Source organism: Sesamum indicum, linkage group LG6 (assembly GCF_026168435.1).
Source record: "Sesamum indicum cultivar Baizhima isolate 11 linkage group LG6, ASM2616843v1, whole genome shotgun sequence".
In the NCBI taxonomy this organism is placed as follows: domain Eukaryota; kingdom Viridiplantae; phylum Streptophyta; class Magnoliopsida; order Lamiales; family Pedaliaceae; genus Sesamum; species Sesamum indicum.
The window spans coordinates 7,462,004-7,478,055 of NC_142662.1; the positions used below are offsets into that span (position 1 = coordinate 7,462,004).

Genomic DNA, 16,052 nt, shown 5'->3' on the forward strand with positions numbered 1-16,052 from the left:
GAAGTGATAAAGGGGCATGATTGGATTGGGCTAGCAACTAATATTGAAATAAAACAAGAGTTGGAAACCCGAAATAATTAATGGTAAAAAACCAAAAAATGCGACTTTAATTTAAAAACAGGGTATAGGTGGATATGGGCCACTTCAAAGTAGATCTTGTCTGGTTGCAACGCCCAGAGTTGGAATATGCACATGCATATCAGCAGCATATCCCTTCTCACTTCTCACTTCTCACCACCACAAAAAATATCTTCTGCTTTTCTATTTCTATACTTTTCATTGTGATTCTCAATCTTTTGATGCCTTTGGTTGGCAAAACAATTATTAGTTTTATGAATTAAGAGGCATTGGTTGGTTCAACTGCACTTCTCATTTAAAAAAAAACAGCATTTAATATTAAAATAAAAAACTAAATTTTTGTCAAGTTCTTAACAATCTTGAAATTAGAAAGAGAGATAGATGTACATATGTAGGTGAATAATAACACTACTAATAATAGAGAAGGGTATTGGGCGAAAGACAGCAGCATTCTTCTTTGTAAGTTGTGGGTCCAGACAACCTGGCGATTGGTTCCTATCACGCCCGCCCATGCATAGTTGCATACAATACAAACCAACTATGATTCACTCACCTTTCCTCCACTCAAACATAAATATGGTCCCCCATCATTTCATATAAGGGCTTAAAGGTTTTGTTTGTTTCCATCAAGGTTAGTTCATTGTTGTATTTCTTTCAAACACCAGACGACATAGTAGGTATTTGTGCAATCTATTCTAAATGTTCAAAACTCAAGACATTTCTCATTGAAGGCCTATTGGTTGATAGATACACAAGCTATCATATCAGTTTGATAAGATAAAATCGCCTACACTTCTTACATCCCTGTACCACTTAAGTCTCCTTGCTAACTAAACTTTTGTTTACACTTGCATTTTAATAATTAGAGACGAGAATCTTTACGCAGACCGGTCTTCACAAAGTTCAACACAGTAGAAGCCAATTCAGATTGATGCTTAGTGTATTCATGATCAGCTCCTTCAACTATACATAGCTTATGATTAGGTATATACTTGGCGAAATTGTGTGCATCTTCGACAGGTACAAATTCATCCAATGTACCATGAATTGTTAACACCCTGCATGAAATTGCAAAAAGGTTATTATAACTGAATTTAGAATTGACTGTGCTCTACTATTAACTATCACTGTCTAATTTCAAGCTAAGATTAATGAATTGGACGAAAGGAGCTTCAGCACGTTAAAAGATCCAATTTATCATCTAATGACAAGCAACAAGCCGATGATTTCCAACCTGCAGCTTAGTGGGATGGTTTGAGATGCAGAACGAGTATCTGTTGCCAACCGATCCATCAAACTCTCCTTAGTTACTCGATACTCAGTTTTTCCTACATTACAATAGGAGGTACGTATAAGTCCAAGAGTACAAAGTATTCATGTTAACCATCCGTGCTTGAACAGTTTCCTTCAAAGCACTTTACAGTTAACTAGGGAGCAAGCTTTGAAACTTGTGAGCAATGCGGTTGTGATGTAACTACGAAACACCGAAAATGTAGCCAAAACTACGCCATCATTACAAAGGAGATCCAAATATGCGGGTGGAAAACGAGAACACACTTACTTACCTCTTCTGTTTTTAACGTCAATAAATCCACATCGCTCAATTTTTTCTTGGAAGTCTTTACCCAAGCGACCTTCAATCCCTCTCCTTAAGTTGAAACGGCCAGCAATATTGACAATTGTATGTATGTCTTTGTACCTTGAAGCATACATAAGCACAGCATTCCCTCCTGTAAGAATCCGGTTCAGTAGTATGGCACATTTAAGAAAGTTTATATAAAGTTCTTTGTTAGAAAGTTTGGAGGAGCAAGAAAGAAAGACATAATGGGTTTGTAAAATGATTCATGCATATTTTTATACAGTGATCACTTCAAAGTTTTCTCTGGAAACAAATCTAAAAGCTTCTACAGAAATATTAAGACAACCAAAAATAACTGGCCGTTGCTGTAGAAAGATGCAAACTTTATAGGGTTATGCTTAAACCAAAAAATTTAAACTTCACTAGATAATAATTTTTTTTTTGAATGGTCAAAACCGATTTTTGACCAGTTACCTGGTCACTGGTTTTGGAGGTATGAACTGGGCCAGACACATGGCCGGTTCCCAGTTACCGGTCGAACCCGCCTGTCCGGTCCGGTTCTGAAAACCATGGCTTTATCCCTCACTACTTATTCAAACTCTCCAAAATTCAAACAGCAATATGAAATTGGTCTATAAAAATAGTCATCCCTTCATCTGGTGTCTTCAGTTCCACTGAAAGAGTCGGATAAAGGAAAAGGATTCATAATTGTCTTCACAACTTTTTTCCCATTATTTTCATAAAATAATTAGAGTTGATTTATGATAAACCTAAAGATTAAAGTAAAGGGATGGAAAGATGAACAAAATGCCGCTCAATTATTTGGAGCTGTAATGGAAGATTCAGAAAATGTTCAGATATCTCAGAAGCCTCATAGCATTCCACACCTTCCTTCATCCTAAATATAACCACCATGGAAGCAGAGAGAAAACGACATACCAAACAACAAATAACCCCACAAAGGTTCAGATGTAACTAGCATACCTTTACTGTGTCCAATAAGTGCCACTATGAGGCGTTGCTCTGCCTGAAAGTGCTCAACCACAGAACGTAGATCTTCTGCTTCTCTACGGTAATTGCCATATTGAAATGAACCTTCACTCTCCCTGAAAGCAATAGAGATTTATGTATCTGCAATGAGGCAGAAATGAAGTATACAGAAGGAACTAATCTTCTAAGCACTTACCCATTACCGGCAAAGTCAAACCGGAAGGCACTAATTCCCTCTCTTTCAAAAGCAAAAGCAAGGTTCACCATGGGAATGCGATCCTAAGAAACGCTAAAGATATTAACTAATTATCAGACAAATCTAAGCAAGTAAAACATGATCCAAGACTCAGAGTACAAGATATACACCTTCGAGGACCGGAATCCGTGGCATATAACTACAAGCTCAGTAGACCCAGTTTCATGTAAAATCCCAACAAGCTTCTCCCCATGGCTGTTCTCTATAAATAGCCTGTTATGCTGTGCAACTGGGAAGGATGAAAGAAAAACATAGCAACATGAATAAACCCTGAAACAAAATATTTATGAATAGCAACTCAGCTATCACCCTGAGGAAAGAAAAGACATCTTCTTTTCCAATTAAGAAGATAGGGATTTCTTGTCTCTTCCCTGGAAATCATTCATGGATTCATTAAAATCTCAAGTTGAACTCTGTTTCCCCTTTAGCTTTACCTAAACTTTGCAAACTTCCGGCTAAACAGAGAAATTAGAATGGAACACCTCCGTTTTCAGTTCTTTGAAATTTCAAAATTATATTAAAAGAACAAGAAAAGAAGTGAAACAAAAGGATCACAGAGAAAAGATAACATCTTTGAGCGTGAAATCAGGAACCCACATCAGATAATTAATAGAGCAATGAATTTGATAAGTCATAAACCATGAAGGGTTTCTAATATTTCTTCATTTTTTCTATTTCAATACCATAGTTGTTCATCTTCAAAGCGAGAACACACTATTTACCCAAAATGTCGTTCGCACTACGACCAAGTGAACATTATAGCTCTGGCAGAATACTGACCTGTAGAATTGTACGGTCGATTCTGCTGCTTTTCCGACATCGAAATGAGCTCCCTTTCACTGTTTGTCGACTAATGAATGAATATGGTTATGGTTGGTGGGGCTGTTGTACTGACGTCGTGCTTCTCAAATCAAACACGCTTTAAGCAGAATAGGGCTTCGCGCTTTATCCAGCACCGGTTATTCGAGATACAGATCTCTTTTTCTTCTTCCTTTATCTCTCGTAAGAATATAGATAAGCAGATTGCATCATTGGAGGGGGATTGCATTGCATTACTAGTAGTAGTATCTAACTTTCTTTACAAAATATAGGTTATATGACAATTCAATCAAAATATGGTATTGTCAGATTATACCGTCTTGACTTACCATACCAATTGATTAATTATCTTTGAGAGATTACATTGCAATTTTGTGCGTAATAGATTCATCAGGCTCAGAACTTGTTTCTAAATAAAATTAAATATATTAATTTACTCACCAACACACACTCTCACAAAGGCTCAAAGAAAACCATTCATCCTAAAGACGTGACTGTGTCTACTGTCTCCTTTTCTTCATTTGATCAGTTCCGAAAGCATTCAAGAAATGAAACTTAAACTACACTGCAAGTCCCTAATCAATTCTTGGGTCAGGTATATTACATGCAAGAAATAGTCCAATGGATTCCAAACATGACAGGCTTTCGACATTGGAGAACTCACTGCCATTCATCTTCTACAAACTTCCATTTCATTTCTCAACTTACACACAATCGCCTCATTGACAGTAAACCCGACTCCACATGTAGTAACCAATGATGCACAGTGGAATTGAGGACTGTTCAATAGCCACGTTTTGCCAATGCTTGTGCCAATATTTTCCAGGCAGAATGTCTTCTTCACAGGACTGCAACTATCAAGCCAGTCGCCTGCTAAGACCCTACAGGGGCAATGCCTTTTGCCTTGGTTGCAGCTGCTGCTGCTTTTGGAGCAGCACATGAAGCCGCATTGGGTGTTGAAGGAGGACCAGCATTGGACTGTGAATTACTTTGTGTTGCAACAATCTGTGGCCGTTGTTGCCATGTCTGCTGGGAGCTTACCTGAGCAAGCACAACCTTGATCTGACTGCCTGTAAATGTCTCATGCTCGAGCATGAAGCTCTTTGCAATGTGTGGTAAGAATGGTTTCAAAGAATTTCTTTATCTCCTGTTCGATGAGGAGCCTAGTCTCAGTGCTCATACTCTTACCGTTATCATCATAGTTGTGAGTGACAACTCCCACCTGTTTGCTCATGCCATACTTGGTAACCATTGCTCTAGCCAGATTGATCGCTTGCTGGAGATCATTTGATGCACCTGAAGTAACTTCACTTTCCCCGAAAATGAGCTCTTCAGCAACTCTTCCACCCATGGGAATATCCAGACGAGCAAGCATTTGCTTCTATGATATACTTGTCTCATCTTTTTCAGGTAACTGGGAAACCATCCCAAGAGCTATTCCACGAGACACAATAGTTGCTTTCTGCACTGGTAAGGCCCCGTCAGTATATATGGCAACAAGAGCATGACCACCCTCGTGGTAAGCCGTCAGCTTATGAGATTCTGGAGATATAACTGCTGATTTGCGCTCACTTCCCATCACGATTTTATCCTTATCATGCTCGAGATTAGCCATAGTCACTGCTTTGGCACCATCCATTGCAGCCCTCAGAGCAGCAATGTTGACCAAGTTTGCAAGATCAGCACTGCAGAACCCTGGTGTCCCTCTTGCAGTGATCATTAGATCAACATCCTTTCCCTTGAGAACCTGTAGATGGCATAAAAAAATTAGCAAAAAGTGAGACTCCAAAAGGATAACATAGGCACAGGTCAATATGCACAAAAAAACTTTATTGAAAAATTTCATGCAAAGATCAATTATGTTTGACATGTGAGACTCCAAGATTTGCCTCCGCCCTTCAACATCGGGATTTGGAACAACAATATAGCGATCAAACCGTCCAGGTCTCACCAGTGCCTTATCCAATGACTCTGGAAAATTAGTAGCAGCAATCACAATAATCCCTTCGTTTTGTTTGAAGCCATCTAGTTCAACAAGCAACTGGTTTAAAGTCATTTTCATGTACTGCTGATCCTTGGAGCTGCAGCTTCCTCCTATGGCATCAATCTCATCAATGAAAATTATACATGGTGACCTCTTCTCCGCAGCAGCAAAGAGATCTCTCACAAACATTTCTTCAAATTCACTGCCACTGAAAGAGAAAAATGGGCACACCAGCTTCTCCAGCTACAGCTCTTGCCAACATAGTTTTCCCAGTCCCAGGGGGAACTAGCAGAACGCTTTTTGGAAGCTTGCCACCAAGACGTGTGAACAGCTGCAATGAGAAGATAGCTACAGTGACATCCACATATACTTGTACTAGCAAAATCCTGTCCCTCTACAAACTTCTCCTCCTGACGACGGGGTAAAAACAAATCAATAATTTTGCTAATAAGAGAGAAGAATGCAACGGCCCTAATATGTAAACAGAACTCAAAATAACAAGTAAGTTAAACTGAAGAAGGTTTATATACTTCAGTTGACTACCAGGGAAGGGAACTCATTTGAGAAAATAGACAATATCCTCGTCCACTTGTACATGTAACACTGCCAGGGACATCCATGCAGATTTGACACATTAATTTCCCTTTCTTTCATATGTGTAATGAAAAGGGAGAATGTGGTGAATATTAGAGCCACAATACTATCTTAGGATCACGAAGGTAGTGAACAATTTCTTCCAGCTCAGCTTTTGCTTCATCAACTCCCTTCACATCACTAAATTTTGTATTTGATTCCATACTGGGTTGCACTTCTTCATGTAGACCAAGTCCTGGTAAGAGCAAACAATGGAGAGGTAGGATTCTTTTTAGTTAGAGATGCAACTGAATTACAGTGGAAAAAAGTCAGAAACACAGAATGATATCAGTACCTTTACCAATTCCTCTATCCTCAATGCGTGCACCAAAACCTGAAAGGAAGGCCATACCCAGAGAACGGACTGTTCGCTATAATTTGTCTTTGAAATGCCCTCCCTCTGCAGTCACCATGTGTATAGGAGCACTTGCAGTCCCCAGACCGTCTTTCGATGATCTCCCCACAGTTGTAAAAGCTGAAATTGCTCCAACACTTTTTTCATCCACCTTTGAGTTAGCAGCTCCCAAGATCCCTAAAAACAGCCAAGTCAATACAGAGTTTATCTTGTGATCAAAGACAAAAGACAGGAATACCTTAAGCGAACTGCAACTTCATATGAGAAGGGAGCTCAGTCACAGGAGCTCCTCCACAGAGGTTAGTTATAAAGATGACGTCTAAAGTCTGAAGGCTGAGCAGCATTTCTTTTGTGCTCACCTCTATGCAATGTCTTAAGCAGCACACTTTGATCAAGCCTATCCACCTTAACCAGAGCCTTGACATATTCAGCAAGAGCTGATGGGTTAAAAGTGTAGAGATGGTCGACTCTCAAACAGCCTTACGACTGCCACTGGATCATTGCGATGATAGAGCTCCTTAAGATATGCAGCATCACTTGATGGCTCTTTTTCAAGCACTCTACGAGCTAGACTAGCAAAGTAACTTGATGCTCCCAGGGTACTTGTTCTGGCAGTACTGGGAAGCTAGTGCACTACATCAGGAAGTTAAAAGGTGAGAAGCATGGGATTAGTACAGCTGATAGTGAAGAGTGTAAATGAAGAAAACTACTGCAGTAGAATAACCGAACATGGAACATCTAACCACTGCAGTTCTGCACTTTAACTATGTACTTAGAGTCCCTACTTGCACTAAAATACAAGCCATACAAGAAAGAAGGGAAGAGGAATGCTCATCCAAGAAAGCTCATAATTAGAAATTATAAGTTAAATAATAGCAAAGGAATCATCTCCCACCAGCATATGGAAACCACAGAAGGCAGTCGTAAACCAAATGACATTAATTGATCATTTTGGAGCCAAAACACTTGATAGGAATATGACAAAGCAATGCAATTTGATCTACAAAAGGCCGATCTGAACAGAAGTGCTCAAAGATCAATTCTTTGTGAAGAAGAATCAAGCAGAATCTATTCCATCTCATATGATTACCTATGAACACCACACTGCAAATGAGTTGAAAATAATTTTGCGCCCAAGAAAAGAGTGGCGCATACATCCTCCTCTAGCATATAGAGAAGTTCGATGTAGCTGAGCAGCCAAATTGCTTAACTGCCTCAATTGTGCCTCCTGTCTTTTGACCTAGAGGAAGAACAAGTTTGACAAAATAAATTAAGAGAGTGAGTTGGATCACATCAAATCTTGAACACAAAAGGAATGTACTCAGATGGGCGTTATACTCAACTAACAAAGCATCAACAAGAATTAGAAAAACTATAAATTGAAAAGCATAGATACAAAGAGACCTTACAAGTTTCAAGAGAGCTAAACAGAGGTAGAGGTGGGCTGATAAAAATGCATTCTTTCTTCTAAAACCGAATAAAGGCGTATTATCAACGAAAATAAAACCTTTGATCAAAATCCGCAGCATTAGGACTTGGGGAAAAACCCATGAAAGCTGTCTGCTCTCCTAAAATTACAATCCTTACATCATCAAAAACACCACCCAGAAAGAAATAAATAGTTCACTGAAATCGAACAAACGAACTCCAATACTAGGGTATCCACAGCACACCACATTTTTACAAGAAAAAGAAAAACACTACGGCTAAAATCCTCACTAAAAACGAAAAAAGGAAAAACATTAGTAAAGATGAAGATTTAGGGGTGAGGTGAGTGAGAAGGCGCCTTAAAAAATATGAACACAATCTTTCCCTTCTCACCAAATCTACATATTAATTTGCTTTGGGAATGATGGAAATTGAGGAGCAGAGACAAAGGAATGGGAACATACAACATCGGATCATTCATTCTTTCTTTCAGAACGTAAACATCAGAAGCTACACCAACTCATTTTCAGCCAAAATTGTCCACCATATTTTGATCTTCATAACTAATTTTAAATAGTTATTTTGAAAAGAAAATTCATATATATATATTATATAATTATCTTCTATAATTTAAATTTTGTATTATATACTATTAAATAATAAAAATTACAGAATACTTTATTATAAATAATTTAAAAAAAATAGACATTATGTCACAATTGTTTTGTTATAAATTATTAAGTTGCAATTGCCATTAAATAGTGGGCATTGTTGCACTTGCCCCTTTTTTTTTTCTTTATAAATTTTTTCTTAATGCACCTATATCTGGGGCACACATTCTCGAGTTGGAATACAACAAGTCTTACAGACAAGTGTTGCAGCAGTCCTGGGAGGCTGGGACGTACACTTGCACTTATGCACACAAAAAGGAGAAAAAAAAAAGAAAAAAAGAAAAGAAAAGTTGGGCTGAATGGGTCAAACCATAGGAGGATCCATTCAGATTTATATCTTGCCATCAAAGCGTGACCGTTGATTTAAAGTTAATCTAAGACAGGATAATCCATAAAATTCACTTAATTACAATTAGGGTGGATCCATATATCTAACATAATTGTGGATTAATAATCATGTGAATATTAATGATGTAGGTAGCTGGTGAGTGAATAAATATTCAAGTGCTGACAGATTTAGATTATGTTTTTGGGCAGGAGGGAGTATTGTAGTTATAGATACGTGGTGGTGTGTGTGTCTGTCACATGATGCAAACAACAACATAACTCATACTGTTGCAAAAGATCGTACAATCATATGATGTATGGATGGACGGATTGATGGATGATGGATGGATGGATGTAGAATCTCAGTATTCAAACACGAAAAACCTGAAGATGGCAGTAACTAATAAGCAATAGCATCAACTGCACAATCAACTTTTATATATATATATATATATATATGAATGTCTTCTTTGTTCATTCTCATATCATGCACCAAGGATATTCCTGCATTTCCTTGTTTCTTTTCTTGTTTTTTTTTTTTAAAAAACAAATCATATATATATATATATATATTTGTCTTGTAAATTATCATTGATCAATTTATAAGGGTTAGGTAGTTTAACAAATTATACACCACGTTATGTAATTTTTAGCATTCTTGTTCATTTTCAGATATTTCTGATCAATACTCAAACTTATGTATATAATATTTTGGTTCCTTTTTATAATGTTACCTCTAGCATTTAAGTTTTTATTTTTGAATAAATTGACTAAACTATGTAATATTAATTTCATTTAGCAAAACATTCAAGTAAGCTGACGAACACTAGCTATTTAAGACTTAATCTCATGCATGCATTACAAATTCGATTTTTGTTTTATAAAAGTTCAAAGTGTTGTACGACTATCTTATTTAAAAGTTTACGTTATATTAGAGGAAATAATTATTTAATATTAATGTCTTAACATACACTTCTTAATTTTTATTTTTTATTTTTTTTAGAGAACACTACCAATACCGTGGCAAGGGGTTTGTCATTATTTGAAAAAATTCCTATGCAAAGATCTAGGAACATAGACGAGGAGTACTTAACATACACCTCTCAGTGTAATCTTTCTTTTCTAAATTTGGGGCAGTTAGACTCAAATTCAAAATTTCTTTCATTGGCTAACGCTGATATCATGTTAAATAATTATTCATTTAAAAATCTAATATATTAATTAAAAAAAACACACACACGCGCACAAATTAATTTAATATTAATATTTTATAACAGAAAGCTAAACATTTCCTATATATGTAGTTCAACCTAAATTACAGTCGGACGTGACACTGACACAGTCGGTACTCAAACAACAAAAAAACAAGGCAAAAAATTTAATGTTGAAGAAGGAAAATGAAAAACATAAATTGCAATTCTGGGTATATTATTATTACAATTTGGGGAAGCTTAGCCCTTTCTTAATTTGAGAAGTGAAAATTGATTAAATACTACAGAATTTGGATAAGAAATAGAGCAAAAGATTAAAAATAAATAAATAAAAATAAGCAAAGCATGATGGTGCAGGGAGTACGTAGTCAAGTTTGCCATGGTGCTCGATTTTGAGGCTGGTCATGATGATCATATGATGAAGATCCCATTTGATCGAGACCAGCCATGTTGAGAAAATCCCTATGATGAGGGAATGCTCTTAGCCCTAAAAAATCCCTTGTCAAACCATCACCGCCGCCGCTGCCGTCTTTCCTTACAGTACTCATCAAATGGGCATTTTCTTGAAAACTATGAATGTTGCTCTTGGGGTTCAACATCCCATTCAAACTATACTCAAAACCCAAGGTCGACCCGTCAAACCCGCCGCCGGTGGTGGAACAAGGCAAAGAAGAAGCCACCATGTTCATATCCTGAAGGTCCATGCAACCACCGGGGAGGTTAACAATCTTGTTGCCGAATGATGCCAAGCCATGCACAAACGCTGCTGTTCCCATCTCTTCACGTGAGGGCAAGCCAGCTGTAGTTGTGGATGAGGTAGCACAGAACCCCGGCGCACCCACGTGATGATGGGGTCTGATTAAAATTGACTGATCATCCGATGATTGGGAAGGCATCTTTGTGCTCATTGCTACTCCCATTTGAGCTGCTTTCTGCAGCAACGCGGTGGCGGACATGAGAGAGGAAGAAGAAGAAGAAAGGGTGGTGGTGGAGATGGAGATGCTATTAGGGTTAGGGTTTTCTTGAACTGGATGTTGTAGCCTTGGTGATGAAGAGAATAATGGATTGATTGGAGGGCCTGGTCCACCTGCACCGGGTTGTTCAGAAGATAGCCATGGAGGGAGCTGGTTGAAATTTTGTGGGTTTTCTTGTTTGAGTGGGACCAAGGGATGGTGGAAGCCATGGATTTGATGAGCTTGGTTATTAGGGACTGTTTGGGTAGACATTAAAAGTGGGTTTTGTGTCATTGATCTTGAACTTTCTTCTGCCAAAGCATCACAGAATGCTCTGTGGGTGATGAAACTGTCCCTCCTGTGAATACAAGAAGAAACAAACAAACGCTAAACAACAAAAAGAACAAACCATACCAGCATCATTGTGCTTTTCTCCAAACACTAGTACTGTATAGTCATCATGTCTTAAAGCTTTCTTATCTGTCTCTCTTTCACACACACACACACACACACAGACAATATCGTCAACCCTTTCTTATTTTTTCATCATTCTCCCATCGACAGAAGAGGTACTAAGATATATATATGTTATGATATATAAAACAAACAAGTGAAATTTCACCCTTCTCAATGCTACATACAATTTGCTTTTTTTTTTTTCTCAAAAAATAATCAATTGAATAAATTGGAACCAATTAATAATACTAAACAGTACTGTTTTAGTGAAAATAAATCAAGAACGGACTACTGATTTGATGTATATGAGTTGTAAGAATTGATGAAATCAGATGATGATAAATTTGAAATACCTGGAAAAGAGGGTACCACAATCACATCTATATTCTCTTGTACCACAAATCTTGGAATGAGCTTTCCAGTCAGATTGAACAGCATAACGCTTGGAGCACTTCTCACACTTCCATTTCTTCTCGCCGTGTTTTCTGGAGAAGTGTTTCTTGATCCCCGTCAGGTCTCCCAGAGCTCTTGACGGGTCATGGTGCACACAGCTCGGCTCAGGGCACACATATACTTTCTTTCTTACAACTTCTTTGTTGTTCCTTTGCTTAAGCTTCCATGGCAGATTGTGCCCTCTTCGGTGTAATTGCAAGTTCTGGTCTCTCTGGAACCCCTTGTTGCAGATCTCACAGACAAACCTATTTGTCGCCATAAGAGTTCTTGGAGATAAGGCCACCACCTCTGCCTCAGGATCTAATATTTCAAACATAAAATTTGGTTCAGATTACAATTTAAGAAAAAAATGGAGGTTTGGACAAGAGAGATAATAAAAGGAAATGAATGTACCAGGATTGCCTGGAAGATTTCTTTTCTTCTTGGGAGCAGGTTGTGTCGGATTATTTGGTGAAGCAAAGGACTGAAGATGCTGCTGGTGTGGGTACATATTAGTACTAGTACCCATTTCATTTCTGCTGTTGATTGAAGATATGCTTGCTTCATTCGATATTGCAGATGTTAAATTCGACATACTGTCCTCAACCACCGTGCCCGTGCCCTGTAACATTTCTCAATATATATATATATATGTTGGTTGTTCTTGGTTTCTTAGTTTCTGCTATATAAGTTGTAAAAGTATATGTAGATAAGAGGGCTATCTTTTTTCTTCCACTGTAATTGATGAGATGAGCTTTTCAGATCTTTGGAAAGCCAATTTTTCTCTGCAACAAAAACCCTAAATTGGAAAGGCTTACAAAAAGGTGAGGTGACGGAAACCTATTACAGAAAGGTCAAATTGAAATCTCCTCTTGACTTGAGTTTTCAGTGCACAAGCTTTCTTGATAAAATCACATTCACAGGCCAGCCAACCAACCCTTCATCAGTTTAATTCTGCAAAACCCTAAAATGGAAAACAAAAGATTAGCAACAGCAGATGTACATATATATATAGTTATGCATCGAAAGAAGGCAAAAATTACTAGTACATAAAAAGTTGGTTTTTCAGTGAAACAGCTCCAAAAATCTTTACTCTTTGAATTTTTCATCTGTTTTTAGCCTTTTCAATAAAAACATTACCTGAATTGCTGCTAAAACCAACAAGATTCGATGAAAGCCATACTGTATGTATGACAAACAGTAGAGAGATGGGGAGAGAGAGAGAGAGAGAGAGAGAGATGAGGATGAGAAGGTATCTCTTCTTTCTTCAGTTCTTCCCCCCATCAAAAACCATAGGCCACCAACACACCCCTTTCTGACGTTTCACTTTTGTCTTTTCCTTTGTTCTTTTTCCATCTCCAATAATTGCAATTTCCTTCATTTTAATTACTTAATTTCTTCTTCTTAATTAATACTAATAATTATATATATATATCTATATATATCATATGACTCTTTTCTTTCACCACACAATTATTAGTACAAAGTAAATTTAAATCCATATTAAATTCTACAGAAATTAATTACCAATTAAGGAGGTAGCGTTGCAGGCAAACCCCATCCCATCTTTCACCTCGTCTTTACTTCAAAAGTACTTAATTAATTCATTAATTATCACTGCTTAATTAATTCCTACCAGCACAATAAAATTCGAAGAACATATATATAATAAATATAAAAGTCATAAACTAATTATTAATTACACACTTGAAATGGGTTCGATATATTCTAAATTAGGAGTAGTGTTGAAAAGTTACTTCTCTAATTTGTCTGTGCATGCAGACATTGATTCACATGATAGGTTTTGTAGTCTGCGTGACTCTGTGTTGTTGCGTGTGTGTATTTACAAATAAATAAATAAATAAAATAAAATAACTATGCATTGAATTAAAATAATTAATTAATGGGATTAGAGGGACATGCAATCACGGAAAGCTGTTGTATTAGCATTCTTTCTGCTCAGCCATCAATCAATCTGTTGAAAATTATATTCATATGATAATTGGGAACAGCATCACATAACAGTACCCTCATATCCATCTACTCACAAATATGTACTGCACTTTTCCCTTCACCTCACCCACTACCCCAACTTTCACTCGGTCTCTCGTCAATTACCTCCTTCAACTAAATTTTTTTCTAATTTAATCAGAAATAACATAGTTCGTCTCGTATTTTTCGATCAGTATATTTTTTGTTTAATTTGTTACACGATTTTTTAACCCTTTCACTAGATTCTATTAATATTTTAACGAAAAATGCATGTATTAAGAATGTATAACCACGTTTATTAGTCATGTGCTTAGCATTATTAGACCCCTTTTGTTATGAGATTTTTACTAATTTTTCTAAAACTTACATAAAATTCCACTTAGAATCATTTCATTAGATTTTGTTAGTATTTTGATGGAAAAGTCATATGCAAAACATGTGTGGTCATTATTCATTCCCGAATTTCGTAATTTATGACATTATTAATGGAAATTTCGTAATCAATAGAACCTAAAGCATACTCACTCTAAAATAAAGCATGCGCAAATACGCGATGGACCCATCTTTTTTCGGATGCCTCTGTCAAACATGAACCTACAAACTGCTCTGATCATGCGGCATTAATCATGCGATTGGCTGATACACCAGAGTATGGTTCTCGTGCTACTTTACCGTGGCAGTGTGAGTCGGCTTGGCTACAATTGAGCCAGTGTGAAAAAGTGGTAGCGCATAGTTGAATGTCGACCATGGGTAATATCCGGGAGATGGGGATTTTAGAACACATTGCATGTTGGCAGGCTAATCTCGTATGGTGGTGTGGCACGGCCATTTGAATGGATAAGCAACGGGTCAAGTTGTTAGAGGACAAGTTAAGGCGGATTCTACAGGGCCCATCACTCTAGAACATCGACACTATATTAAAGCTATTCGGAGTGAGTTGGAAAGCATAGCAGCACACGAAAGGACAGTTTAGCAGCAATAGAGTAAAGTATTGTGGCTCCGGGAGGGGGATCGAAACACTGGTTTTTACCTCTAGAAAGCGAGCCAGAATTCAAAATTCAGGGGGTTCTTGGGTGTACAAGGAGGACGAAATTCAGCAGTGTATCTCCGCTTATTTGAGTATTGTCTATGCTTCCAACCAATCATCGCTCGAGGACATAGCCAAAGGAACAAAATATTTGCTAACCATCATAGATGCTAGCATGCGGGACGACTTACTACAACCTTTCACAGCGTCTGAAGTCACAAAAGCTCTCTTTCAGATGGCCCTTCTTAATTCACTCGGCTTGTCGCCTATCTTTTTTCAAAAATTCTGGTCTATTGTGAAGAATGAGGTTCTTGCTTGTGTGCTGAATCTCTTAAATTCCCATGTGATGCCTCCGAATCTGAACGTTACAAATCTTTTCTTAACCCCTAAATGCAAACACCCTGAACATCTCTCACAATTTAGACCGATTAGTATAATGTGGTTTACAATGTTTACCTCGAAAATCATATCACCATCTCAATCTGCATTTGTGTCGGGTCGTCTTATCTCGGGCAATATCTTGCTTGCCTTTGAACTTAATCATTTCCTGAATAGCAAAACCTGAGGGGTATAGGGATGGATAATACTCAAACTTGACATGAGCAAGGCTTATGACAAGGTTGAATGATCCTTCTTGGAACAAGTGATGTCTAAGTTAGGCTTCCCTGCTCCCTCTGTTTATTCGTCTAGTTATCTCTGTGTGTCAACTGTTTCGTATTCCTTTATGCTTGGTGGAAAATAATTAGTTCTCTTATCCCGTGTCGGGGACTCTGTTAAGGGGACCCTCTTTTGCCTTATCTCCTCCTTTTGTGTACAGAATCCTTCCGCTCCTTGTCAAAGAATGCAGAACATAAGGGTTGT

The 16,052-nt window shown here is 37.5% G+C and overlaps 2 protein-coding genes and 1 pseudogene across 4 annotated transcripts; all 3 read right to left on the bottom strand.

The window, feature by feature from the left end:
* Window positions 1–778: 778 nt before the first annotated feature.
* LOC105164667 (alpha/beta-Hydrolases superfamily protein) lies at window positions 779–3,895 on the bottom strand. Its single transcript, XM_011083378.3, has 7 exons — window positions 3,684–3,895; window positions 3,014–3,132; window positions 2,844–2,926; window positions 2,642–2,763; window positions 1,644–1,808; window positions 1,313–1,406; window positions 779–1,136 (listed from the first exon to the last, which is right to left on the bottom strand). Exons 1-7 carry the CDS (start codon window positions 3,721–3,723, stop codon window positions 941–943), a joined length of 819 nt encoding a protein of 272 aa, XP_011081680.1. The 5' UTR covers window positions 3,724–3,895; the 3' UTR covers window positions 779–940.
* Window positions 3,896–4,125: 230 nt separating this feature from the next.
* Window positions 4,126–8,372, bottom strand: LOC105165047 (ATP-dependent zinc metalloprotease FTSH 4, mitochondrial-like; annotated as a pseudogene). Its single transcript, XR_016065713.1, has 6 exons — window positions 8,337–8,372; window positions 7,850–7,934; window positions 7,054–7,327; window positions 6,635–6,871; window positions 6,408–6,535; window positions 4,126–6,037 (listed from the first exon to the last, which is right to left on the bottom strand). The product of XR_016065713.1 is annotated as an ATP-dependent zinc metalloprotease FTSH 4, mitochondrial-like (transcript).
* Window positions 8,373–10,497: 2,125 nt separating this feature from the next.
* Window positions 10,498–13,473, bottom strand: LOC105164665 (protein indeterminate-domain 7). 2 transcript variants are annotated; one of them, XM_011083375.3, is made up of 4 exons: window positions 13,313–13,473; window positions 12,587–13,136; window positions 12,094–12,493; window positions 10,498–11,642 (listed from the first exon to the last, which is right to left on the bottom strand). In XM_011083375.3, exons 2-4 carry the CDS (start codon window positions 12,801–12,803, stop codon window positions 10,700–10,702), a joined length of 1,560 nt encoding a protein of 519 aa, XP_011081677.2. In that variant the 5' UTR covers window positions 12,804–13,136; window positions 13,313–13,473; the 3' UTR covers window positions 10,498–10,699. The 2 variants fall into 2 exon arrangements, with proteins under 2 accessions (XP_011081677.2, XP_088738368.1); XM_088882242.1 differs by lacking the exon at window positions 13,313–13,473 and adding an exon at window positions 13,222–13,283.
* Window positions 13,474–16,052: the final 2,579 nt, after the last annotated feature.

What these genes read in the sequence shown, in the direction of transcription:
- LOC105164667 (XM_011083378.3), bottom strand. Translation starts at nt 3,723, where the DNA reads ATGTCGGAAAAGCAGCAGAATCGACCGTACAATTCTACAG. An exon ending in TTTGACTTTGCCGGTAATGG is followed by an intron (nt 2,764 to 2,843) that starts GTAAGTGCTTAG and finishes TATTGCTTTCAG; the next exon opens with GGAGAGTGAAGGTTCATTTC. An exon ending in ACTTATTGGACACAGTAAAG is followed by an intron (nt 1,809 to 2,641) that starts GTATGCTAGTTA and finishes GGATTCTTACAG; the next exon opens with GAGGGAATGCTGTGCTTATG.
- LOC105164665 (XM_011083375.3), bottom strand. Translation starts at nt 12,803, where the DNA reads ATGTTACAGGGCACGGGCACGGTGGTTGAGGACAGTATGTCGAATTTA. An exon ending in AAATCTTCCAGGCAATCCTG is followed by an intron (nt 12,494 to 12,586) that starts GTACATTCATTT and finishes TTGAAATATTAG; the next exon opens with ATCCTGAGGCAGAGGTGGTG. An exon ending in TGTGGTACCCTCTTTTCCAG is followed by an intron (nt 11,643 to 12,093) that starts GTATTTCAAATT and finishes TTGTATTCACAG; the next exon opens with GAGGGACAGTTTCATCACCC.